A 27,689-nucleotide genomic window follows, 5' to 3' on the forward strand; every position below is an offset into this window, starting at 1 on the left:
GAGCTCCTTTTGTGATTGCTGCACGTCACTGAAGGACCCACTGCCTCTCTTCTTTAGCCCAGGGTGCAGGCGGGGAGGAGGTCTGGGCCAGACTTAGCAGTACTGCAAGGAACATTGCTCAGGGCCCACTGTGAGTGCTGGCTTCCTCATAGATAACACCCTGGCCTATTGTAGGAAACAAGACGAAATACTATGAGCAAAATAGTCCACTAACTACAACAACCCTAATAAAAGAAAGGTCATAGGATGTGAGTTCTCACTACAGAGGAAAGTCAGTCTGTAGGGATTCCTTTAATACAAGTGTTTTAAACAATGTCCATCTGCACCAAACAGGTAAGTTACTCCAGAAGAAAAAAAAATAGCATGCTGGTATTTCCAGTTTGTTTACTTTACACCCTTCCTTCCTCCTCTCCCCATGAAAGCCTTTTCTGATCAATAACATGTTTAACCTCAATGCTGAGGAGGTATTTAAATGAGCACATGGTTCTCAAATTCCTTTTTCCCAGAGAAGTTCCACAGAGTAACTTTCTAAATATTGCTTTTGTCTGGGCCAAGTCAACATGCGCTGCCAGAAATACATTACGGCAAAGTGGCGTTAGAGGACAGTGCCATCATAACAAGATGGTGAAAACCAGAGCAGCTTTTATTAATAACAGCAGAGCCTCATTTCATGGGTTTTAATTTACCATTTCTACATTGTACTATGACATTATCCAGATATAAATTGTTATGATGAGAAGCTATTCGCTGGGGACAAAAAAAAAGTTACAACTCGGCTTTAAAAAAAAAAGAGACTGCATATATCAGTGAAGGACACACTAATAAAGATTGGTCTGGAACATTTCTCTTTATGACGATTGACTTATCAGCAATAGTTACTGCAGCAGAGTTGGAAATTACATAATTGCCAGAAACTGTAGATATTTGACTTGGCAAGAACCCTAGGTTTATCTGATTTATTTTTGTAAGAATTGGGCCCTGTGAATATTTAGAAATGTTTAATGAAAGAACAGTAGAATATAAATGAAACAACCAAAAATCCTCTCTTCAAAGGCTGCATTTAACTCCATCGTCACTGTTGTGATAACACAAATAAACCAAAGACAAACCTTTGGTGATGGCGTTGGGCAAAAGCACTACTCTAAATTAAAACATTATGAGCTACTAACATCTGGACATTTTCTCCTTCTTCGTAATCATTCTCGTCCATTCTCTACTATTTATCAGCGGGCACTGCATAATGTGACACCGAGTCTTGGAGCACATGCGCAGTAATGAGGCGTATGAAACAGGAAGGGCCGCACTCTCGCGCAGGCGGGTACTGACCTCTGTCTGCACTCAGGGCAGAGGGCATTCACTGGCAAGAGAAAAAAAGAGACACACAGAGACAGAGAAAAACGGAAGTGTTTTGCTAACCCCAGACCCAAAGACCTTTCTCTTGCCATTGGCTCTCCAGCACCTGGTATGATGCTTTTCCCAATAAGTGCCTTCTTGTTGAATTGAAGCAAATGAGAAAGATGGACTGACCTACAAGAAAATGAAATGAAAGAAAGCAGCTAGATTTAGTAGAAGGAGGCAGAATGCAAAGGCTTGGTAGCTAATTCTGTTGTGTCAACTTGCTATGTGACTTTAAGGCCTTTCTTCTTCCTAGACCTTGGTTTCCTCATCTATAAGAAGAGATCATTTTTCTTGATGGTACCTAAAATATCAGCTACTCTATTAATCCATAATTTTTAAAATCCTATTGTCCCACTGGAATTGTTATACTTCCTCCCTACTACAAGCTTTTGTATTCGGCATAGTGTTTGACAAGTTTGCTTATCTCGGTGATGCCCCTCAACAGAAATTCATTTATCAGTTAACTTCTCTGTTCTGTTTCATCTTGATTTTTCTACCTGGAATAGCTCTGATATCATCCAAACTCTGGTGGGCAGAGTCACATGGCAAAAGCGTTCAAGTTTTGAAGTCAGACAAATCAGAGTTTGGATTTTTTTTTTGTGTCTTCTTTTTCTCACAAAGTTACTTAGCTCCCATAAAACTTGCACGTTCAAAGCAAGATTCCTATTTCCTTCATCACTAAGTTGTTTAGCTGAAATAAGACAAACACATAAACCACTCATCTGGCACCTAGAAGTTTCTCAATATATGCTTTTGCTTAGAATCTATCTTTTGCCTTGCAGATCCTATTTCAGAAATGAATATAAGCCCCTTATTTTCTATACCACAGTTGGGCATCGTGAGGTCGGGCCTGGAGGTGAATGGGCTAAACCTGTCCTAGTGGAGGGGAAGCCACTCATGCCAGGAGTTAGTCACCAACCCTTCATTCCTTCAGGCACATTTGCTGTGGCCCGTGAGGAAGCAGGACGGCAGTGTCATGTACCAGAGTACTGGACAGAATCAAGGTGCTAGAGGAGAGACAGACGTACACCTGACAAAGGGTCATGTCATGTGCTGGACAATAGCAGGATGTGCCAGGTGCTCTAGGAGCACCACGGGGCATCCAGTTCTGGTAAGAGTAGCCACCAGCTTGGCAGTGTCTGAACTCTCTTGTCTGCAGAGTTAAAAAGAAACTTAGTGCTGGGCAAAATGCCCACATATCCCCGTTGAGGCTATTTTTTTTTAAAAGCAGGGACAATGGGAGGACATGGCCAGTTTTGAAGGATATTAAGAAACTCAAGCAAAAGATGCGGATGACGGTGTGACAGGGAGAAAGATGCAGCAGCCTGGGAAAAATCCAGGAATTAACCTGAGCTGCCAGGAAACAGGGGTGCTGCTCACGGGGGAGGCACGCAGGAGTGGAAGGAAGCTTTATTTCACTGGAGACGAGGAAGTGGCAGCCAAGGGGACTAACCAGAAAAGAAAGTCGATCAGTCTTGAAACCAAACTCCAAAAACCTGAAAAATGTCATAAAAGCCAATTTTGTTCACACGCATCACCAAAAATACAGACTCCAAGCTGGACCAGACTTGGGACTCTACTTGGAGCTGTGCTGCATGGAGGAACATGCAATGCTGACCTACATTTTGGAACAACCCTGGCGGAGGGGCGCCTCCAGAAACAAGCTGCTCGCTCCTCACATAGCAAACACACATATTTTCTCACCACCATGGAGCTGTTGCCAGGAAATCACACAGACCCCAAATAAAAAACAGGCCGAAAGAAAACAAAGAGACAAGACTCCCAGTCTCCTGTTCTTGGGGCACTGAAGTTCAGGGCAAGGCCCTCCCTAGGTGGTCACGCGGTCCAGATAAAATCCCCCGCGAAGTCCCTTGAATTTGTTTATGCAGGTGAACCAGGAGGCAGGGGATCTGGGAAGAGGAAGGTTCCTGAGTGCCTGTTCTGTGCCAGGCCTTTTGCTCCAGCCTCCACATTCCTTGTTTCCTTCGAGGTCAGTATTGTTGTCATTCCTATTTCACAAATCGGGAAACGGGCTGTGAGGTGAAGCGACTTACAGAGACCCCTAGGCAGTGGCGGCACTCGCCTTCAAAGCCAAGTCTGCGGGCCACAGAGCGGTTTCTCAGCAGCACGTGGCCCATTGCAAGGACATGGGCACGCTGCCTGGGCACTCCTGGTGCCTGCCACCTCCACGCCGGAAACAACTTGGTGACAATGCAGGGCAGTGGCAACCTCAGCCCTGTGTGTGTGTGTGTGTGTGTGTGTGTGTGTGTGTTTTAAGGCTACCTAATAGAGAAAATCTCTTTGTCCCCTTGGTCCCTCAGATCATGGGTTCTCTGAGCAAGCTGATAAACAGTAAGCTGAAGGTTCCAGGCCAGGAGGGACTGCCCTGCTTTGCTCTGCTCAAGGCTTGCATCGAGTCAGGAGGATGCCACACAGGACTGGGCAGCTTAGAGACAGCCTCTGTGAAATCCAGGACAAGTCCATAGTTCCAGGTGCAGCAATGGATGTGCCATGAACATGAGGAGGGCACACATTTAAGTTCTACTTAACACTTGTTCATCTGGCCGGCATGCAACAGGAAACGGGATCATTTTTTTCCCCCTTCGGATGAGGCGTAGCCAGCTGATTAATGATGTGAGGGAGAGTGGGCTAAGGAGGGGAGTTCTACAAATGTTTCTTTTAGGAGAGCCATGGCAGGCACGGGGAAAGAAAGGTGTGCATTGTAAAGGGGCGGCAGGCAGTATTTGGCTAATTAGGGTTTGGTTAATGCTGGTGAGTGTTGAACATTCTTGCTAATGGCTGTTACTAAGGGCAGAAATGGGATCATTTGTTAACTTTACTTAGGAAAGTGAGTGTTGAAGGCAGGATGGAGGGGGAAAAAGGTGAACATGGACCATTTTGGCTAGGCTGAATGAAAAGTGGAAAAAACTCCTCATGATTTTCTTAAAAAGAGGAAGACCCCAACTTCACGCAGGCACCAAACTACCTAGCCTTTATGAAACAGTGGTCCCCGCTTTCTCATTAGCCTGCCCGACTTTCAAGCCCTTTGGCAATCCTACAACTAACCTTCTCCCCCTGTTCAATATGCAGATTTTCTAAAATGAAAATTGTCTTGGGGGCATATGTTAAGAACTGACGGTCAACTGCGCCATGTGCTTTTACTTGCATGATTTTATCCAAGTTTTACAACAAAATTTTGAGACGTATAATGCATTTGATTTTTGTTTTACAGATAAGAGGACTAAAGCTCAGAGCACTAATCTACACTGAAATTAAGTGTCACTTTTATTTTTCAAGGCCTTATGTTCTATGGACCATTATTACCTTTAATTCTTGCCCAAGGAAATTTTTTACAAATTATTTTCTAAAGTACAAGTGTTCTACTTTTCTTTCTTTCCTAATCCATCAGACCCATTTCACCACAGAGTCCCACACAGGAAGAGAGCTCTCTGGCCCTCTGAATCCACATAACCTCTGAGTCATGTAGATAATCAAAATGCATGGACTCAAGAAATATGAACTTCCAAAACATCTATTCTTCACTGGTGAGTTCTGAACGGCATACTCTCCTCTTTGAGTAAACTTCCCTTTAGGGCCCCCAGAAATTTTGAATAGTATTGCACCTTCCCCTAAAAAGTAAATAGCAGGAAAACAGCCGGGTAAGAACTGTGTCCCGTAAATCACTTTGCAATGTCCTCCTAGCACTGCCAGGGGAATGGGTATATTCCTTTCAGCAACCATGGCAAGATTCAAAAATTTCTGTGAAAAATGGATGGAGAATACTCTCTGTAAAGTGTTCCCTCTGGGACCCAGAGACATGAAAGGATACTCATCATCCCTAGCCATCAGGGAAATGCAAGTTAAAACCACAATGAGATGCCACTGCATACCTGTTAGAATGGCCATCATAAATAAAACAACAAACAACAAGTGCTAGCGAGGTTGTGCAGAAAAGGGAGCCCTAGAGCACTGTAGGTGGGAAAGCAGACTGGTGCAGCCATTGTGGAAAACAGTTTGGAATTCCTCAGAAAGCTAAAAATGAACTGCCTTTTGACCCAGCGATTCCACTGCTGGGATTATACCCTAAGAATCCCAAAACATCAGTTCAAAAGAACCTATGCACCCCAATGTTCATAGCAGCACAATTTACAAAAGCCAAGTTCTGGAAGCAACCTAAGTGCCCATCAGTAAATGACTGGCTCAAAAAACTATAGGACATCTACACAATGGGATACTACGTAGCAGAAAGAGCGAGCGAGCTACTACCCTTCACAATAGCATGGATGGAACTGGAGAGCATTATGCTAAGTGAAGTGATCCAGGGGGTGGAACACAAATACCATATGATCTCACTTATAAGTGGAATCTAATCAACAAAACAAATAAGCAAGGAAAATATAACCAGCAACATTGAAAGGAAAAAGAAACAGTAACAAGAGGGAAGGAGGGAGGCGGGTAATGGGGAAAAGAAAGGGAAGGGTCAAATCAAGGAACATGTATAAAGGATCCATGGCCAAAGCCAAAGCGGGGAAGGATTGAGGGTGGGAGGTGGGGGTAGGTGGGGCAGGGGAAAGTGGTGGCAGGAAAATGGAGACAAATGTATTTGAACAATTAAAAAAAAATTTTTTTTTAAAGGGTTCCTGTTCTGTTTTGTAGAACTCAAGTCTCAGGGCTCTCCAGCTCTTGTTCCCAACTGCTAGTTTAATGCCTGCCTTCTTTCTCTGTCACGAATACTATGGGAAGAATCACCAAACTGACATTTGATTGGTTATAGAAGTATATGAACTTTAAGTAATTTTAAAGTTCTGTTCCTAAATTGTAGTGTGGATTAAATTAGTTAAAGATGTTTCTATTTGAATTCTGTAAGACAGCTGTAGCAAAATCATGAATAAAAGTAATAGCTAACACTGATTAATAACTTATGAATGCTAGTCACTGTCTTAAGTATGTCATATTATTTCAACCATCACAACTTTCATTTGATGTTGATATCATTATTATCTTCATCTTATAAATGAGAACATTGAGACTTAGAAAAATTAACTGGCCTGCTGAGGATCACACTGAGATACGGGGAGTGAATGGACTGAAACCCAGGAGGTCTAACCTATGACCTGCTGCAGGTTTTACTACCTAGAAGACCCCTCAGAAGACTTGGATGAAAATTGCCCCAAACCTCTCCTGATACTCAGACTAAGGTGGCAACCTCCACAGAGACCAGAAATCTGACTCAGTCCACAATGATTTGACCAACTCAGGTTTGCATGGAACTTGAGTGAAGATAAAATCACAACTGTAAAATGCAGAACATCATCGGAGCCTATAACTCCAAGTTGGGGGCGGGATTTGACATACTCTTCTCTGTGTGTACACAAGAGGGACACGTGTGTGTAAATGTTTAAGGATGGCACAAACAGCAGGAAAGACAGTGCATTCCACCTACCACACTGTGTCTAGCCTCAGGGAATCGCTTTGACCTTGTGAATTAGAAATGGTCTTGCTGTGAAAAAAATACGATACTAAAGCTAAACTCAAGGCTACACTCCATATTTAGAAAAACTCTCAGTTGTCAAAAATAGCCTCCAGATTTTCGGAAAGTTCCTGAAAATCTGTCAGGATGAATGTTAATAAATGATTGGGTCCACAAATGAGTTTGCCATCAATTTTGGCAGCAACCAGAAAATATACAGCTACAAATGGGATTGATGCTAAAAAGGAGATTTAAAAATAAGGGAGCAGTAATAGTAAGATTGTTACCTATTAAATATTTAAACATTGTTTAGACATCATTTTCTAAAGAACCAAATATACTCAAATATGAGTAAAGAATTTTGCTCTTTTTATAGTCACGTATTCAGAGTCAGTCTGTTACTATGGAATCGCATGTGATGTCATAAATTTGACATTCTACACTCGAGACCAGACTGAGCAACAGAAGCAACAGGAAATGGAGCTGGGGAGATGAACACCTGCGTAACAGCCAACGAATTTCAACAGATAAAGAAATGAGTCAAACATCTCTGAAACAGAAAAAGAAGGTGAGTGAATTAAACATCCTAGAATCTTGCCAAAGAGCCAAGTGAAAGCGTCTCTCAGTCCATCATTTACGTCTGGTACTTCTCTGAAATAGTCCGATCATTTCAGATAATGACTAAGTGTACAGAAAATGGAGGGGGGGGTAAAGGAAATGGAGAAAATGGAGAAGGAGATTAAAGCATATAGTATAAGTCAATCCAATAAGTCAGCATTTATTAAGTACATGCTCATATGTTAGTTGTAAGAGGTGAAAACAGTTGCTTCCTCCAAAGAATGCACAGCCTAGTAAGAAAGAAAATACCAAATACAATGCAGTGCTAAGTAAAAGCATGTACGAAAGACACAGCCAACACAGAGGGATGCTTAACTCTGCGAACTCCTCCCAGGTCACACTGAGCTAGATTGAAGTATATTAAATGGGAGAGAGGGTTTCAAGTAAATAAGGTGGTATATAGGCAAAAACAAGTCATCTGGCAAAGAAGAATATAGAGATAAAGTGTAGAGTGGAGGACATGCAAGTTGGCGGTAGACAAGATACATCAGAAGACTTTCAGTGTGCCTATCCATGTGAATAAAGAGTGTATCCAGAAAGGAAGCATTTAATTAGATTCATGTTTTATAATATCACCTTAAATAAATGGGGTGGATGGGTCTAGAAGTTGGGAAGATTTGAGGCCATGAAACCTGATCAAAAGACTACGTTCTAAGGATATACACCCATGATAATCTGAGGCCCGGAATGAGATAATGATAACAGGCACGGAGAAGGGGGGTTGGGTTCAAAATACCCCTCTATGGGACATCCCAACAGGGTTGATGAAAAATCGTAGAATTAATTCTAGTATCACACAAATATGCCATTCTCTGCTGTCACAGACTCAGTCATTCAGCTACCATTGGTCAGATTTTTCCTGAGTCTAAGGCACAGAGAATAAAGAAATAAATAGACTGCCCCTGAGCACTGAGGTCTAAGCTAGAAGTGGAGCTCCTTCAACAGATAAATAACTCTAATATTGATCACATTACAACTACCAACTTAGCATAAAACAATACAAATTGTGATCCAACACAGTAGTATTAATCTCAATTGAAAATGAAAACAATAATTTGAATAAGTGTCCATGAAGCGAGTTATCTTCTTGTGCTCTCCTACATGGTCTCCCTATCAGTATGTTATGAGTAATTAGATAATATGAGCAGAAGGCATACCTTCCAACAGATCCATACAGGATCTGTACAGGATTAAGTTCTTTGATTTTAAAAATCAGGCTAATATCGGTGAGGCTTAGGTCCTCAGAAAACTGGACCTATGGTTTATTAAGAAAATAAGAGAAGTTTCAATTCTATATGGTAAAAGTGAAAGTTCCATGAGTGGCAATCTTAAGAGTAATGGGGAAAAAAAAACGTATTCTATGTGAGCAACCTCACATTTAAATCCAAGTATTGCTGATTCGTGAAAAATTCTCCTACAACATATCCCTTAATTGCAATTTTTTAAATGATAAATGCCTTATTCCTTGAACCTATAAAGTACCAAATTTCTACCTTAAAATAATTTATATAGTTCTTTGATGTGTTATTTTCACTCATGCTTAGTAGAACAGGGCAAAAAATAATGTCACTTTATATATTTTTTGATATTGGCAAAGAGACAAATGCTAATTTTAACTTATCCTCTTATTCCCAAGTCCCAGTTTTCTGATGTCCCTGAGATTAAAATTAATAAACATTCTTTGTTTTCATATTAAGAATGAGTCTGGAACAAAATACTCAAGAGAGAGTCTAGAGTCAGAGAAAAGACGCGAGTCTGACAAATCAGGAGTTCGTCTGAGAACTCAGGTGAGCTGACCTCTTTATTGTTGGTGAGAGAATTAAAAAGCATAATAGAAAATATTAGGGGGCAGGGAGTTCTGGGAGACGGAGCTACTGTGGTTTGTATTAAGGGATACTTAATGTCCCGCATGGAGAGGTTAAGGAAAAGCTAGGAGAAGCTGGTCCCTGCCTTCCCTGCAGTACACATTTCCATGTTCACAGAGAAAATAGGGTGTAGAAACCATAGCGGCCTCCTCTGCTCGGCCTATGGGAGGAGTCTGGTATTTGTTCAAATCAGGGAGGGAAGGGGAGTCTGGCCGTGGCATTGACCATTTTCTGCACAATCTTTCAGATGAGGCATGCAGTCAATCCGAGTCACTGGCTGAGATGTTGCCCCATGCGTGGTCACCTGGCGTGTAGACACTGCCTTAGTGCAGCTGAGGGAACAGTCCTTCTTGGCCCCTGCCGCACAATACGTATTTATATTCACATGTGCCTGTTATGGGAACAGGGCCAGCAGATCACCATGATCAGGGTGAGCAGAGATCACACTACTGATTTTGTAGGGGAGCCATAGTCAGTCTGGGTGAGGGGAAGGACATGGGGCATAGAAACTCTTCCACTCGCCTCTCCATGGTCTCCTTCAGTGTTATTCCTCCCAGGAGGCTTTAGTCCCTCTTACGTAGCTACCTTTGATCCTGTTGCAGCCTTGGTTAGGCACCAGCTACCCTCATGTTTGTATTCTGGAAAAAAAATGGTGGATATGTCTTTTTAGTGTCTGTTAACTGGCTTATCCTTAAGGGAAGAAGTGGGGAAAGGGAGAAAAAATGGTCAACTCCATTAAGTATCATATAAGAGTGACAGGTAAAATATATGAGATAGCAGATTTGTTTCTTGATTTTGGATGCCCTTCCAGGTGGATCCTCTCTTTGTTGCTTCTCAGAGAAGTGAGGATTGGGCCAGAGCTAGTACAGAAGGACCAAGATTGAACTAAGGGTCATATTGGCCAGGGATCTCCTCAATGTGTGCTGCTATGTTATTCTGACATGGCTATTCTGTAGGCACATGGATGGGAAGAGTGGGTGGTGGGGTATTATACCCCTGGGTCTCTTCTCTCCTCAAAAGGGATCACAGGAATTAGCACTGCCAAAGACAGATTCTCGAGGGTACCTTGTGCGAAACCAGTGGTCCGGAACTTCACGGAGTCCATCTACCAGAGCCCCATCAGCAGACGAGCCCAGAAGCAAGAGTGCCAGTCTTAAGGTAGAGAGGGAGTTGAAAGGATGGAGGATATGATAGCATAATAACAGTAATAATAATAGTAATAGCAAGAATAATACTGATGACGATGATGATGGTTAACATTTATTGATGCTTTCTACCTGCCAGCCCTTTCTACCTATTTTACATGTTCTAGCTAATTGAACCCTTACAAGACACCCTTTGTGAGCCCTATTTTACAGCTCAAAAAAACACAGAATAACTTACCTAAGATTTCACATCAATTACACTAATAGAGCTGGTTTATAACCCAAGGTCACTACCTCTATAAGCCATATATACACTTCATGATTGAGCTCCATGGTTGCACATTCATTTCTTCATTCATTCAATAATTATTGAGTATTCCAGACTAAGAAGGGGGTGGTGTAGAAAATTGGACCTTAGTGTAGAGTATTACACTAAGCCTGGCCACAAGAGAAGAAAAAGTTGGTTTGGAGATTAAGTTGTTGGTTGCAGAGAGAGTGACACACATCCAGCCACTGGGAAAACATGTATTCTCACCAATCCATCTGTCTCTGTGAGGACTGGCTCAATAATCTAACCAAGAAAATGCCTTTCAGAACAAATGAAACTGTTATAAAAATGGAAATAACAACATGGATGCTTAATAATTTATTACACATCTTAGTCAAGGAGTCCTATCTCAGGAATGGCTTCTTCCTGTTTAGGAAGATTATTCCCTCCAGGTGAGCTCCTCAGACACACAAAATCCTGAGGTGAAGACGCGACACTAGTCTCTCCAGCCTCGCGACCTTCCTATGGTCACTGCCTTAATCACAGGGCAAATGTGGAGACAGATGTCTCCAAAGTGCTGTGCAGAGTCTTCTGGTAGGAACATCTGGTCTAGTTGCTCAGGTGGAAGTCACAGATGGAGGCATGGCAAGCAAGGTCCCTTACTCAAGCCCATCTGGGGGCCTCTAACTGGGCAGGTATACATACAGAAGTCACATGAGAGAACTTGGCAAACTGTGTGCCTTCCATCTAAGGGCAAGAAAAAGGGCCTGTGACCTAGCTACGCAAAAAAAAAAAAAAAAAAGGAAGATGATGATGGGGGAACAAGGGGAAGGAATTAGGAAGTGCGAACTGGTAGTTGCAAAATAGACACAGGTATGTAAAGTACAGCATAGGGAATATAGTCAATAATATTGTAATAAGTATGTATGGTGCCAGGGAAATGAAGCAGGCTGTGTCTGTGTCCACTTAACAGAAATATCTGATACCTGGAGCCTTGGAATGTCTACGCCTCTTTAAGACCCACTTAAAAGAGCTGAGATGAACCGGGATCTAATTAAGGGCTAAGAATGGAACAGGAGAAAGGGGACAGGTTCTTCTCTTAGACTGCAGTTGTAGATGGGGACAGGGATGCCAGGCAGGCCTGTAACTCAGACGCCCATCTTCTTGCTCCAGGTCCCCACAAGCTCCACAACCTCCCAGACGTCATCCACCTCCCAGAGCCAGCAAGAGTCCGCGCAGGAGCTGTCCACGCAGGTGTCCCCACCCACACCGCCCGTGCTGCACACACCCCCAGAGCCTCTGGACTCCAGTCCTCCCACGCCCCCCGAGCCCCAGCCCCATTCCCAGCCCCAGTCCCTGCCCCAGTCCCTGCCCCAGTCCCAGTCCGCTTCCCGGCGCAGCACCAAGATGCAGGACAACCATGAAGCCTGGGCGCACGGCATCATGCGGGAGTTCCGGGACTCGCGGGACACGCGGGAGTCGCGGGACATGCGGGACATGCGGGAGTCGCGGGACGTGCGGGAGTCGCGGGAATACCCGCGCACACCTCCCAGCGAATGGAAGTCCTACGGCCAGCGCAGGACCACCTACTCCTCCCAGCTGGACCGCGACTGTATTTCCGACCTGCCCCGGCAGCAGCGGGAGGAGGAGAACGACGACGAGGAAGCCTACTGGTCATCCGTGAGGACACTGTATGAGAAGAACCCCGGCTGTTCACGCCCCCGGCCGGTGAGCAGGGCCCGCCGACCCTGGTGCCTGGGCGGCCCTCTGCTCAGCCCCACGGACCAAGCTTCCGCTCCATGCAGTAGGGAAATTTGTCCCAAACCTCCCTTCTGCAGCCTGGGGCTGGGGAGGTGGGGGCACAGGGAGCAGGGGTGGCGAGGGTCCCAGGCCTTGGCCGTCTCCAGCATCACAGTGCTCTAAGCACGGGCCCAGCCGTTTTCTCCCCACCCTGCCCTGGAACGGCCCCATTCCGGGTCCCTGCTGGTTTGTGTAACTGTCCCCCTCTCCCCCGCCGCCCCCCGTTGGTACCTCTGTCTGCAGCCAAAACCCAAGCATGCCATCACCATCGCCGTGTCATCCCAGGCTCTCTTCAACATGATGGATGGCAGGAAAATCTATGAGGAAGAGGGCCTGGAAAAGTACATGGAGTATCAGCTCACCAACGAGAACGTCATCCTGACCCCTGGGCCCGCGTTCCGCTTTGTCAAGGTACTGGGCGAAGCAGTCCTTATCCCTAGACGCTGGGTCATGCCCGGGATATCATCCCGCTTCCCTTATAATCCCTAATCCACCTTTGTCATTCTTGTCCTCTGAGTTGACCCCAAGTTAGATTATGCTTTCACAGAGACTTCCAGACCAGACCGTTGGGGAAGGGACCCCAGCCCTAGATTTGAGAAGCTGAGCTTTCATGAGTGGAGCCCTAATCATGAGGCCAGTAACACCGAAACCTCTTCAGAGGGTACAGCAGCCAGAGGCGATGAGCTTACAATTGTGAGCACTGGCAGAAATAAAGTGCCTCCTTAAAATGAGATGAAATTCACTTTTGCTGCTTTTGCCCGAAACACAGCATATTTTAAAAAAAAATGTTATTGGCACTTACGGGCATAATTTTAACAAAGTAAGGTTCTCTATATTTATACAGAAATGTATAGCACTTATAACTGTGATCCTCTATAAAACATAAACAAATGTTACGCAATAGCATCATAACCAGGCAGAAACAAATGACACTCCCACCAAGTTGTAAGTAGAATGTACTTATGGGGCATGGGAGGAGCACAGGAGGAAACCATCCACCTATTCTAAAGACTCCTGCTTAAAAGTAGAGGAAGTGCTGCTTTGGCAACACGTGCACTAAAGTTGGAACAATACAGACCATCAGCATGGCCCTGTGCAAGGTTACCATGCAAATTCATGAAACATTCTATATTTTTCACAATAAAAAAAAAACTCAAGTGCCCATCAACAGATGATTAGATAAAAGATGCGGTGCATATATACAATAGAATATTACTTGGCCATATAAAAGAATGAAATCTTACCATCTGCAGCAACGTGGTTGCACGTAAAGGGTATTATGGTAAGTTAAATAAGTCAGACAGAGAAAGACAAATTCTATACGATTTTACTTATATGTGGAATCTAAAGAACAAAAATAAATGAAAAAACAAAAAGAAAGAGACCCATAGATACAGCAAACAAAGCAAGGGTTTCCACAGGGATTTGGGGAGCTGGGTGAGAAAGGGGAAGGAATTAGGAAGTGCGAATTGGTAGTTGCAAAATAGACACAAGTATGTAAAGTACAGCATAGGGAATATAGTCAATAATATTGTAATAAGTATGTATGGTGCCAGGGAAATACTAAAATTATTTGGCAAATCACTTTGAAAATTATATAATTGACCACTGTGCTGTACAGCTGAAACTTGTATAAAATAATATCAAATACCAACTGTAATTGAAAAAAGAAATCAGATGATCAAGAAAGGTGGATTTTACAAAACAAACAAAAAAATAGACAAAGCATAAAAAGCCTAGCCTGATCCTTCTCTCTACCTACGCAATAGTGCTAATTCTAGTAGACCAAATGTTGTAACAATTCTCAAACAAATATTACCTATATATTCACTAACCATTAACTGGAACCCTGTGTGTGACAGGCATACAATACAGAAATGAATGACATAACCCCACCTTAAAGGAGCTATAATCTCTCAGTGAAGAGTCTTCAAAGCTTGACTTTGACACTGACAAGATCCCTTCTCTCCAGACCCCCAACGCCCACCTTGCCTGGCCCTCTGTACACACGCTTATGTTTGTGACCTACAGGCCCTGCAGCATGTCAATGCTAGACTCCGCGATCTGTATCCTGATGAACAGGACTTATTTGATATTGTACTGATGACTAATAACCATGCCCAAGTGGGAGTGCGGCTTATAAACAGCGTCAATCACTATGGTAAGTAAAATAAATACCATGTGGAAGAACAGCGCGCTGCTCTGGGAGAGAGAAGCCATGTTATTTTGCTAACTGTGGCCTAACTAATGCAGTGTCTTTGATACTGACACCCCCTTCTGCGTGAGGAATGTTTATTTGCCTATGTCAGAACAAGAGAGGCCATGTTCATTTTTAACTTCAGCACAGAGTTGGGCCCAAAGCTCTGGACTTAACTTGTCAAGTGTGAATTTCAAAGTCTTAATCCCAGGTCCTGCAATATATTTCTGTTTTATGTTTTTCACTTCTGAACTTGACTTCAAGGAGCCGTCAACCCAGGGGCTTTCCCCGTGTGATCAAACTTCTTGCTCACCACAGATACATGTTAAAGGTTTAAAGGTTTTCACCTCTCCTTTCCACTCTTAAAATCTGTTTCTCCCTGGCTGCTCTCCCACACATCAGATCCAGACTCATGCCAGCAAAATTGTCTTTATTCTTTTACATGGAAAATTGGATGAACTCTAGTCTCTTCACAGCATTTCCATCAAACATGTAGGAGACTTTAACAGAAAGTCCCTCTTCTTCCTGTTTTGGAATTACCTTACTTCTTATTTGGGGACTTTTAGCCTACTTTCCTAAGTGACAGTCTTATGGGTATGTCAAGCCAAAATAAGGTTTAAATTTGGCATATTTAAATTCTTGGTTTAAGTTGGGCATGTTTGTAAGTAATCAAGATATATTACATGCTATGAATTTAATATTATCCTAACTATAAGGCTGATGTCTTACTGTGACATACTTTAAAACATGTTTGCCTTTCAAAAATGCAGCCTTACAGTGTTATGACATGAAAAGATGTATATAAAAGGTTTAGCATACATGGCTGGCGTAGATCAGTTCCTCAATAAAGTGCAGCTATTATTTGATTTAGTTGGCAATTAGGCCTACCTATCCCTCACCACACTGAGCCCATCAAAGGTAGTAGCATAAAAAAAAAAAAAATCATTGTTATTTATCAATTAAATCTATTAATTAACTGATTGAACTAATTAACCAATCCTGTGATGCAGCCTTGTTCATGGCACAACAAACAACCTTTCATTTGGAAGAAGAGTGTTAGTCACTTGCCTTCTCTGGAAGTTGAAGGCAATTTGTCTATCTCCCGGCTGCCGCCTTTGTTACATCGTCATTATCTGTTTACAAACTCAGCTCCTCAGTGCACTATTACCTCTTTGAGAAGATGGGCAATGTGTTAGTCATTTCTAAAGCCCCAGAACCACTGCATAATTTCTGATCATTAAATTAATATAATTAAAGATTTGTGGAGTACAGTTTTGTGCCATTTCAGCTCCATGTTGGCTTAAGTGAAAAAGTGAGAGTGTTTTGTTAATACCACAACAAACACTTGTACCTCACCTGTTGATGGATCCTGCCTGTTCTCTTGGCCCATATAGGTGATGGACTCAAAATTCTGCTTTATATGCTACGCAGCTATCCAGTTTATGACGTATCGAAAAACACTTGCAATGGGTAGAAATCTTATATGCATCATGTTACTCTTTATTTAATTATTCACATATTATTGAATATTTTGCTTTTATGAATGATCCCACACTGAGACATTTCTACATCAGTCTTTATCAGAGCTTCAGATTATTCCCTTAGAATAAACCCCAAAAGAAGGTAATCCTGGGTCAAAGTGTATAAACCTATTAAAAGCTCCTGATATATTTTGTCAAATTAGTTTTTAGATAGCTTGTACTGATTTATACTTTCATGCATTGTGTGTTTGCGTGCTTACTTTACAAACATCTCACCAACATCTAGTGCTTTTTTTATTTTCAAATTGTTGATCTGAAAGGTATTGATAGTGTATTAGTGTTTAGTCTGTGAATAAGTCCATTTAAAATTTCCAGTCAGGAAATAGAGACAATAACAGACCTTTTGTTGTTGTTTTTAGAAAACTGTTCAATTTCTAGCACAACATTTTATTACTGTGCATTGTTCCTGAAGAAATACAGAAATGGCACTTAAAATAGAGCCACACTTTAACTGGCCCTTGCAACAAGTGAGGAGGCTGTGGTTGAAGGACAAGAGCCAGCTTGAGCCAGTAGACTTAGAAAGGACTTTAAGTCTCAGTTTCCTTTTCTGTAATGGAAATAATAATGCCTGCCATACTGTCATTGTGAGACTAAATTGGCAAGGTCAGTGTGGATGGACTTCATAAATTACTATGCATGAAACACATCTACTATTATAAAAACATTGGTGCTAAGAAGGTAATTTTCACTTTCCAGTATTGGTAAGAAATTGTAAAACCTCAGTAGGCACTCAATTATTCTTAAGGGAACTCTCATGTGCATTTACAGTAAGTGTATTGTATTTAATCTCCGACATAACAAACTCTTTCTTGACCCCATAACAGGCTTACTAATTGACCGCTTCTGTCTGACTGGCGGAAAAAGCCCCATTGGCTATTTGAAGACATATCTTACCAACTTGTATCTTTCTGCAGATTCTGAAAAAGTACAAGAAGCAATAAAAGAAGGTATCGGTTTGGTTTTATCCCAGTAGTTAATAGAGAGCTTTGCGCTAGTGGTTACTTCCATTGGGCTTCTCAGGTTTCTGCGGCTTATGCCCTTGTTGGATTTTCTATGGTGTTTCTGTGAATGGCAGCGCTTAAGTTTGTCCTTTAGAGCTTTGACCTTTCTGGAAGTGGACATCCTCATCGATTATCTTAAAACCAGTTTTACACTTTCCCATCCCTTATAATGGGGGTGGTGTGTAGACAACAGTTTTGAGGTGGGCAGCTGTGGAGGGGAGCAGATCATCAGGGAATAGTTAGAGAAAACGCAAGATCTGGGATGGCTTTTTATTATTATTTTTTAATGGTAGAAACTTAATATCATGGCCCTGAGAGGAGTATTAATGAGTCCCCATGGTTTACCAGGGATCGCCGCTGCAACAATATTTGAGGGAGCCAAAGACATGTCTCACTGTGACACTCAGCTCCGTGTCGCTTTTGATGGGGATGCCGTGCTCTTCTCTGAGGAGTGTGAGCATATCACCAAGGATCACGGGCTGGACAAATACTTCCAACATGGAACACTGCCAGACAATAAGTCTCTTGCTCAGGTAGGTTCACGGAGTGCTAATTAATTTTGATCTGCTTATTTCCCATACTGAATAGATATCCACATGTGTTCACTGTGATGGCTTTTAGATTACTTTAGGCAGCCACTCCTCACTTCCGATCCTTTGCAGTTTTCTCCCTTTCTTTTGTGAACTCATTTGGAAGCCTCTGCTGCTGACTTTTTAAAAAAAAAAAAAAATCAGCATTCTTTTATCTAGACTTTTAGAAATGTTTCTGTGATCTTATGATAATGACTTCACTCCCTCTGAATTATGAGTAACAGGTCTCAGGGCTTACCGATAAGCCATTTCTACATAACAGGTTCTCAAAATAGTAAGGTCATTTCCAATAGGTCAGTAAACATTTGTTAAACCTCTTTGTCTATAGCCTCAAACTCAATGAAGGCATTGCTTAATTGAGAAAATCTGCAAAACTGACAGCTTGAGATGAATCAAACAATGAGCCTCAAACAAGTGCAAACTATGAAAACCTAATCAAAAATGAAACTGAATATGTTGTAGGTGTTTTGGAATCAATCCACAAACTGAAGTTGAAGTGTTAAAGTCATGGTATGAAATTAACAAAACCTGCTACTATTGAACCAAAGGAAATTTGAAGAATCAAGCTATTGTCCAAACTGAACCTGAACTAATGGATCATTCGGTTTTAATCTATGAATATTACCAAGAAAGTTAATTGACCCTTTTTTTCCGCTCTTCTTGAACTTAAGATAAACTTAAATGTTATTTTTATTATATTTATAAAAGTATGAATAGACTAATTGAAAACTGAAAAGCTTTATTAACTCACCTTACATTTCAGCTAGTTATATTTAAACTCTGTGTGTGTTTAACTTTATAGTCCCTTTCTAAATAGCCCCTTTGGAAGACCTGCTCTCATGATATGAAGTTGTTCAGTATTAACAAAGTTTACTATTGAAAAGAAAATCATTTGTTGTATATTATATATGTCGGCTTTGCTGAAATTCAGGGCCCGTCGTTTATGAGCCTTTAACTATTATTGAAATGTGGAATATCTCCAAAAAAAAGCACGCATGCACACACACACACACACACACACACACAATCTTAAAAAAAAATTACTTCAAGATAATCTTAAAATACCATTTTCTCATCCCAGGTAATTAAGTAAAATTTCTTTTATATTTAGTGTTTATCAGTTATTTTCTGCATTGAACACCTAAATATCCCATTAAACAATTGAAATTGAAAACCCCGATACTAGTTATTGCAGGAATACCTACAGATTCCTATTAATCATACTTGCTTTCATAATGCAGTAGGCAGAGTTGCTGTTCTTTTTTTTTTTTTTTTACATGGAAAAGGTAGCTTTTCTATAAAGACCAGGCTTTATCAGATGTGTTCCACTGATGAGAATGTTATGATGTATGATTCCTACCCAAGGCTTTCTAGTATTTTGGCCATGGGGTCAGTCCATAGCAATGTCCCATTGTCTCAAATAGAAATCTAAGAGTGATCAGCAAATGGGACAGCCAGGGAGGGTTAATTTGGCCACTCTCAGTATGGTATATAAGTCTCCAATGTGATACCATGACTATTAATGGATGTCTCCTGATTTGATCTCCATTGTGAGAGTCACCTCCAGGTATGTGTGTATGTAGAGTTTCTGCATTGGTGTGTATTTTAATAAAAGTTTTTGAGGTATAATTCACATACTGTAAAATTCCTCATTTTTAGTGAGTGATTCTTAAGAGTTTTTAGAAACGCATACAGTTGCAAACAACAATAAAACTTAAATTGGCCAACATACAACATTCCCTTGTGCCTCTTTGTAGTCATCCTTAGTCTCATATCTCCAACCGCTAATCTGATTTCTGTCTCTATAGTTTTACCTTTTCCAGATGTCATATAAATGGAACCACATAGGATGCAATCTTTTGAATTTGACATATTTAGAATAATGTATTTCAGATTCATCCCTGCCATTCTTTGTATAAGTAGATTGTTCCTTTTTACTGTGTAAAAGTGTTCTGTTCTTTGGATGTGCCACATTGTCTTTAACCATTTCCCTGTTAGAAAATACTAGGTGGTGTTTTCAGTTTCTGGCATTTATAAATAAAACCGCTATAAGCATTTGCATACAGGGTTCTGTGTAAACATAAGATCTCATTTCTCTTGGGGAAATACCTAGGAGCAGGATTACTAGATCAGAAGATAAATACATGTTAGACTCTGTAAAATACTGCCAAAGCCTTCTTCAACGTGATCATACCAGTTTGCATTCCCAACAGCACTGTCAGAGAGGTTTTGTTGTTCTGCATCCATCCTTGCCAGTATTTGGTATTGTCAGTTGCTTTTCATTTGTTTGTTTGTTTGTTTGTGCTAAGCTATTCTAGTGGTTATATAATGGTATCTCATTGTGGTTTTAATTTGTGTATCGCTTATGACAAGTGATATTGAGTATCTTATCAAGTGTTTATTTGCCATCACATGTATTCTTCAGCAAAAATGTTCAAATCTCTTGCTCACTGCATTGGGGTGTTTGGGGGGTTTATTATTATTGAGGCTTGAGAGTTCTTTATATATTCTGGATACAAGTCCTTTATTAGAATTGTTTGCAGATATTTCCTGTCATCCTCTACTTGTCCCTTCATTCTCGTAATATCTTTCAGTGAACAGGAACGTATAATGCTGATAAAGTTCAATTTATCAATTTGTTCTTTTTTGAATTATGCTTTTAATGTCATATCTAAGAAATCATTGCCTAACACAAAGTCATGAAAATTTCCTCCTATATTTTTGTATAAATTTTTTATAATTTTAGGAATTTTAGGTTTTTGGAATCTGACCTATTTTGAATTAATTTCTGTATTTGTACAAAACATTACTTAAGGTCCATTTTTATGCTTAAGTATGCCGATATTACACCATCTTGATTATCACAGTTTTACAGTTAGTCTTGAGATCAGGTGGTATGGGTCCTCCAAATTTGTTATTTTCCATATATCTTTGGGATATTGATTCCTTTGCATTTCTATACAGATTAAAGAATTACCTTGTCCATTTTTTTGTGTGTGATTGTGTTAAATTTATATTTTAGTCTTGGGAAAATAGTTACCTTAACATCAAGTCTTAACATGGTATATCTCCCCATTTATTTAGGTCATCTTTGATTACTTTCATCAATGGTTTATAGGTTTCAGCATACAGATATTACACACATTTTGTTATATTTATTCCTAAATATTTCATACTTTTTGGTGCTATTGTAAATGACACTTTAAAATTTTTAATCTCCAAGTTCATTATTGTAAATATAAAGAAATGCAGTTGGTTTTTGTACAATCTATTGACCTTGCATCCTGCAACTTTATTGAAGTCACTTGTTAGTCACAGTAAAATTTTTGTAGATTTGAGATTTTCTAAGAAGACAATGTTGACTGTAAATAAAAACTTTTATTTCTATGTTTCCATTCTGTATGTCTTCTACCTTTCTTGCTTTATTACCCATCTAGGTATTTACAATATTCAAACAGTATTATGCTATATCCTGTATAATGTAAGAATTTACACTAGTGTATGTTTACTGTCTCCTTCCTGTGTTCTGCGCTACTCTAATACATTTTGTTTCACTTAGACTATAAACTCACAATGACTTCCTACTGTTTTTTTTAATTTGGGTAATCGGTTATCTTTAGAATGAATGGGAATAAGACAAAAATATATCTTTTATATTCATCTTCATTTTAAATACGTCCAGGGATCTTTATTTTTTTGTGTAGATTTAGGTTTCTACCTGGCAGTATATTCCTTCGGTCAGAAAAACTGATATGCTGATATCAAAAACTCTGTTTTTATTTGCCTGAAAACTCTTTATTCTCTTTCATTTTGAAAAATATTTTATTTTGGTTGGATATAGCTCTCTGCATTTACTGTATTTTTCTTTCAGCCCTTTACAGATACACCTTCCTTGTCTTCTAACTTGCATAGATTATGAAAGAAAATTGTTCAAAATTCTTGTCTTTGGTCCTCTATGTAAGGTGTCTATTTTTCTCTGGCTGCTTTCAAGATCTCCTTTTTGTATTTCAGCAGTTTGAATAAGGCAGTGTATGTGTCTGCATGTCTGTGTGTGTGTGTGTGTTCCACATAATTCAATACCCTGTTGTTTTTCACCTGTTACTTTTTTTCCTCTTTATTGTCAGTTTGGGTAATTTCTACTGAACTGTCTTCAAGTTCACTGACTTTTTCCTCAGCTATGTTAACTCTAATGATAAACCCATTGAAGGCATTTTTTATTTCTCTACTGTAATTTTTATTTCTAGCTTTTAATTCATATTTTCCATCTCTTTGCTGAAATTACAAGTCTACTCATGCATGTCATCCACCTTTCAATTACGATACTAATCAGTTATTTACAATTTCCTCTCGTATTTATGACATCTAGATCATCACTGATTCTTCTGCTGTTAATTACTTTCTCTTGAAAGTTGATTGTTTTGTTTTAGTGTAGTCTCAGAATTCTTTAATTTCCAGTCATAGGTGTAGACAGTAGAGGTTTTGGTAACTAGTATTTTTGCCTGGTAATAGACATACGTCCTCTCCTGCTAACAATTAATGTGATGTATTGAATCAATTAAATCAACAGTTTAGCTGGCTATGCATTTTTTTATTGTTGCCATTGTTACCATCATTTCTCCACAGGCCTGAAACACCTTGGGTACAGCGCTGGAAGGTTTGTCCTGTTCCACTTTCAACTGTAGTCCTTCCCTTCGTGTCTGTGCCTCCGAAACCACTGTCATGTTGTAATCCCTCTCCAAAATGTTACTCTTTGTCTCTCCCAGATAGCTTAGTTGGAGGGTGGGGGAGGTGCAGGGAAGCATTCTCTGTTGTCCTAGTTCAGCCCAAATCTAAGGCAGTTCCTGTATCTCTCTAGGCCTTAGGGGTAAAGTTTTATCATTGATCTTGCCTTTCCTCCAGTGATAGGAGCTCTCTGGGTCCATATCAATTTCCTGTCCCTTTCCCAGGAATGGAGAGTTTGTCCTTTCTCCTTCCCTTTTGGGAGTGGATATTTGCCTGTGTCCTGGGGAGGGTTGGGGTGGTGGAGGTAGCCATTTTTGAGATCCTTCTTTGAGCAGTTTAAGACTTTTGTTCCGTAGGAGCTATGGGACAAGGTGGGGTGTCAGGCTCTTCCAACTATGGCAGCTGCTCCTCTCCTCCCTGCGTGCACCACCGAGGACTGTATTCTTTCATCTCCCACCCTGCCTACAGTCTTTCCCATAAGCAACTAGTACTAGTGAGGTCCACAGGGGTGGGGGGAGCCTATAAGGGAGTGTGTATTGCTTATGTCTGTAGCTTCCAGGACTTCTGTGCTTTCATCAGCCCATACTTGGCCTTTATCAATTTGTTCTCTGAAATAACCTGAATTTTTCACACTTGCTTATATGGTATCTGGTATGTCTGCCTTCAGTGCTCTGCCAAAGATGTGCTAGTCCATGAATCCCATCTGTCCTTGAAAATACCTCAGATTTTTCCTTAGATTTTTTTCCCTTAGATTTCATGTTAGTTGGTTGCCCTGATAACTCAGCTCTCTAATGGGCTCAATAAAAGTTCTGTTTTTTAGACTATCTGGCTTTTTCTTATTGTTAGGATATGAGTAACAGTCTTTCCAGCTGACTACATCCTAGACAGATTCCAATGTTTTATATCATACAGCTCCTCAAAAAGTACTTCAAGTAACTTTCTCTCACATTTCTATGTTTTTATTGGTAAGTTTTATACTTAAACTACTGTACAAATATATAAATTGTAAAACATACCCCAAAATGCAAGGTACAAAGAATGATATGGATACCTGGTTTTCATATGGTGACATAAAGTGACCAGTCTCAATGTATTCCCTTTGGAAGGTGCTCAAAATCAGAAAGGACAGCTGCGCTCCTCTGGGTTTCAAAGCCAACCTGTGAGCCAGGTGGCTCCTGCCAATAGTCACTATACCCGTTTTGTGGCTGTTGTCCTCCACCCAAAAAAGTTACAGTTTTTCACCTTTAGGAAGTAAATTTTTCATTTGTTTTTTCCTGATATATGTAGTTTCTGAGAAAGCAAAATTCAATAAGTGATCACATTGGTAAGCCATGTTTGCAGAAAACAGTTTGTTTCCATGACAACAGAGAAGAAGGGAGGTTTTGGATTGTGAAAACAAGCCAGTCTTAAAATGCTATCCTTGGCCTTGCCCTGAAACCCTCTAATTGCGTCTAGGTAAGCCAGTCGACTCCAGTGATGAGTAATAAAAAGAGAACCAGCACAAAACATAGGCAAAGATACTATAAGAAAAAGGCAGGCAAAGAAGAGAAAAATCTAAAAACAAGTGAAGAACTCTCTCTGCAAATACTTGGTAAAGTGTAGGTGAAAGTTGTGACTAAATATTTACCATGACTTTTAAAAACTTGATAAAGCAGAGTCATAAAGAGGAAATGCAAGTCTAGGGAAGAGATGATAAAATGTTAAATGGTAACACTGTGGAAATGAGTAGAATTGACAAATAATAATTTAGGAAGAAAAAAGATAGAACTAGATCACATGTAAAGAAAATCAAAATTATGCATAATTGGAATCCTTGAAGAAAAACACTGAAATTATGTTCTAGGGGGAGGAGAAAAGGGTTGTATGTGGTAAATATAAAGATGCATATGTATGTAAAAATATAAATCAAGAAAAGATCCTGAATTACCCTAAGATTTTCATATATACATTAAACTATTAAAAGATTAAAGGGGGGCACATATGTAATAGGGAAATAGAAGAGAATGATCATGAGACATACCCTAGTAAAATTATTTGACTTCAAAGATGTAAAAGTAATTCTCTGGACAACCTGCCCATACAAGTTGAGGGGGGATAATCAAGTTATTCTCGGTCTTCCCCACTGCAGCACTCAATAGTGAACTACAGTGGTGCCCTGCTATGGGTGGGAATACAGACTGGGGCAGCCACTGTGGAAAAGAGTACGAAGCTTCCTCAAGCAGTAAAAACATGGAACAGCCTTATGACCCAGCAATTCCATTTCTGGGTACCTATCTAAAGAAACCCCAAACACTAATTCAAAAGAATATATGCACCCCTATGTTCCTTGCAGTGTTACTCACAATAGCTAAGATGTGGAAGCAATGCCCATCAATAGATAAGTAGATAAAAAAGCTGTGGTACTATTGCTCAGCCATAAAAAGTAATGGAATATTATTTGGCCATTAAAAAAATAAAACTATCATTTGCAATAGTATGGATGGTCCTGTAGGATATTATGCTAAATGAAATAAGTCAGTCAGATAAAGTCAAATACTATATGATTTCACTTACATGTGGAATCTAAAGAACAAAATAAACAAACAAAATTGGAAAAGATTGGTAGTTTCCAGAAGGGAAGGGGGTTAGGGGACTGGGTGAAAAGGTAAAGGGATTATAAGTACAAATTGGTAGTCACAAAACAGTCACAGGAATGTAAAGTACAGCATAGGGAATGTAGTCAATAATATTGTAATAACTGTGTATGGTGCCAGGTGGGCACTGGAAATATTGGGGTAAAAACTGTATAAAGTATATGATTGTCTAACCGTTATGCTATACACCTGAAACCAATACAAAATAATATTGAGTATAAACTAATTTAAAATAAAGTTTAAAAAAAAAGATTTAAAGAAAAACATATAAGATCATATGGAAAGAATATATAAATCACAAATTCTACATCCAGCCAAAAATTCATTCAAGTAAAAATAAAACAGGTCAACATTTGAAAACATACACTATTCTCTGGGATTTTTATCCCATAATATTTCTTGACAAAAATGAGCAACAGAGGACACATATTGGTTAATATGTAGATGATTAGAAACACAAAGGCACAAATAGGCCTGGAATACATTTAATCACAGAACCAAAACTACGACAGTCATAGGAATTAGAGAACAGAAAACAAAGTACATATTACATGCCCTTATGTAGAAGTTATATAACTAGAACACTGGAAAACCATGGAGCAAAACAGTCTAAGGAAAAATGGGTATGCTGGTATCTTTAGTTACAAATCCGATCAAAGGATACAATGTAAAACTGATAAATAGAAATATGAGAATCTTTAGTAATGCAAATTTTAACAAGTAAAATTAGAAAGCTCAAGAAGAAAAAGAAGATAAGAGAAAGGTAAAGAAGTACACTAAATTCATTATTTCTCATTGTAAAAAATAATACATCCTGGATTTAAAAAAAGAGTACTAAGGGTATTATATGAAGTTATAGTTATAAAGGGAGCCAAGAGAATGAAATAATATAAACCTTACTCAATCTTAGAAGAAACACACAAACATGCACACAAAAAAAGACACTTGTTAGTGAACAATAATTTACAATTTTAAACATGAAAAATACTGTAAAAATCATAAGGCAGAACCATTACCATGTATATTTGTAATACCAATAAACATAACTGTCCTAAAACTCAAATTTTGTTTTAAAACATGGCAAAATCCAATTCCGTGTTTTGTATAATAGGTCTACATCTAAAACTGTTTAGAAAGATTGAAGATAAAAATTAGTATGATGATATACAAAGTATTTGTAAATATGACAAGGCTGGATTCAAGCCAACAAGGCATGAAACAACATAAAAGAGTATACTTTATAAGGTTAAAATGTGAAATTCACAAAAAGAAAATTAAAATAGTACTTTTCATAATAAACTGAACTATGTCCCACTTTGCCATCAATAGTTTATGATTGTTGCCTTGATTTAACTTTGTAATAGAAATTTCCTTTACTCTTAAAAATATTTGTGTTTAGACAGTAAGTGATATCATCCTACATTTACTCCAGGAATGCAAGGATGGTTCCACATAAGGAAACCTAGTCACATAAATGCAAGGAGTTTCAGCATTGTGCCACCAATTTTATAATACTACACACAGTACTGTATCGTTTCGTAAGCTTTTATAAGCCTCTGCTTTTTCAGCATTCACTTCATTCAGTTCACTGGATCACAGCTATAACATATGTTCCTTTTACAGGGTCCCTTGAAAGCCCTTCTGGAAGATTTGGGCAGACTGCAAAAGAAGTTTTACGCCAAAGACCAACGGTTATGTTGCCCTATCAGGACCTACCTGGTTACAGCCAGGAGTGCAGCGAGTTCAGGCGCTCGAGTGCTGAAAACCCTTCGCCGGTGGGGTCTAGAGATAGATGAAGCCCTTTTCCTTGCTGGAGCCCCCAAAGGTCCCATCTTGGTGAAAATACGGCCCCACATCTTCTTTGATGACCACATGTTCCACATTGAAGGGGCACAGAAATTTGGCACCGTCACAGCTCATGTACCTTATGGCATGAATCAGAAATTGAACAATTAGAGATGGGGAGGAGCAATAAAGCAGTGAGTCTGGTATTACAGAAGCCACTTCTTGTGGATCTCCAGGGTGATTAGGTGTTTCAGAAGATTGGACCTCAGAACTTAGTTCCTTTGGAAAGGTTTTCTTTGAATGTTTTTGAAAATATTTTGAACCTTCAAGTTATCTTCAAGCTGCTTGTTTTTGAGATGTCCACGCTGTTGACCACATTGCACTTACCTTTGTGTGGGAGTCACAACGGTGACTTGTTAGGCTAGGCTTAGAACGTGCATGCTTGAATGCTTACAGGGCTGTGTCAGAAGCCTACCAGGTCTCATTTTTGGATGTTGGTAAATAGGATTGTTACAAATCCTCATGACAGAATAGTGGTCTTCAAAGGTAGAAAGTGTAGGGTTAAGTTCACTCTTGAAAGTTAGAGCTTTTAAGTCTGTTACCTCCACAACCAGCCTTTAAATCCATGCAAAATGAAAATGTCCACCTGCATTTTG

General features: G+C 39.9%; 1 protein-coding gene and 1 non-coding gene across 5 annotated transcripts; both read left to right on the top strand.

Annotated features, from left to right (window-relative positions):
• The first annotated feature begins 7,403 nt into the window (after positions 1-7,403).
• On the top strand, positions 7,404-27,204 carry NT5C1B (5'-nucleotidase, cytosolic IB). Of its 4 annotated transcripts, XM_054569397.1 has the most exons (11): positions 7,404-7,436; positions 9,184-9,273; positions 9,599-9,781; positions 10,372-10,509; positions 11,386-11,391; positions 11,938-12,492; positions 12,808-12,975; positions 14,596-14,725; positions 17,127-17,249; positions 17,652-17,836; positions 26,872-27,204. In XM_054569397.1, exons 1-11 carry the CDS (start codon positions 7,404-7,406, stop codon positions 27,202-27,204), a joined length of 1,944 nt encoding a protein of 647 aa, XP_054425372.1. The 4 variants fall into 4 exon arrangements, with proteins under 4 accessions (XP_054425372.1, XP_054425363.1, XP_054425382.1 ...); XM_054569388.1 differs by lacking the exon at positions 11,386-11,391; XM_054569407.1 differs by lacking the exon at positions 11,386-11,391 and having other exon boundaries at positions 9,650-9,781.
• Positions 13,598-13,700, top strand: LOC129068123 (U6 spliceosomal RNA). Its single transcript, XR_008528899.1, has one exon. It is a non-coding gene; the product is annotated as a U6 spliceosomal RNA (small nuclear RNA).
• Positions 27,205-27,689: the final 485 nt, after the last annotated feature.

This window comes from Pteronotus mesoamericanus, unplaced genomic scaffold (assembly GCF_021234165.1).
Source record: "Pteronotus mesoamericanus isolate MK-2021 breed Mesoamerican mustached bat unplaced genomic scaffold, CSHL_Meso_final contig_101, whole genome shotgun sequence".
In the NCBI taxonomy this organism is placed as follows: Eukaryota; Metazoa; Chordata; class Mammalia; order Chiroptera; family Mormoopidae; genus Pteronotus; species Pteronotus mesoamericanus.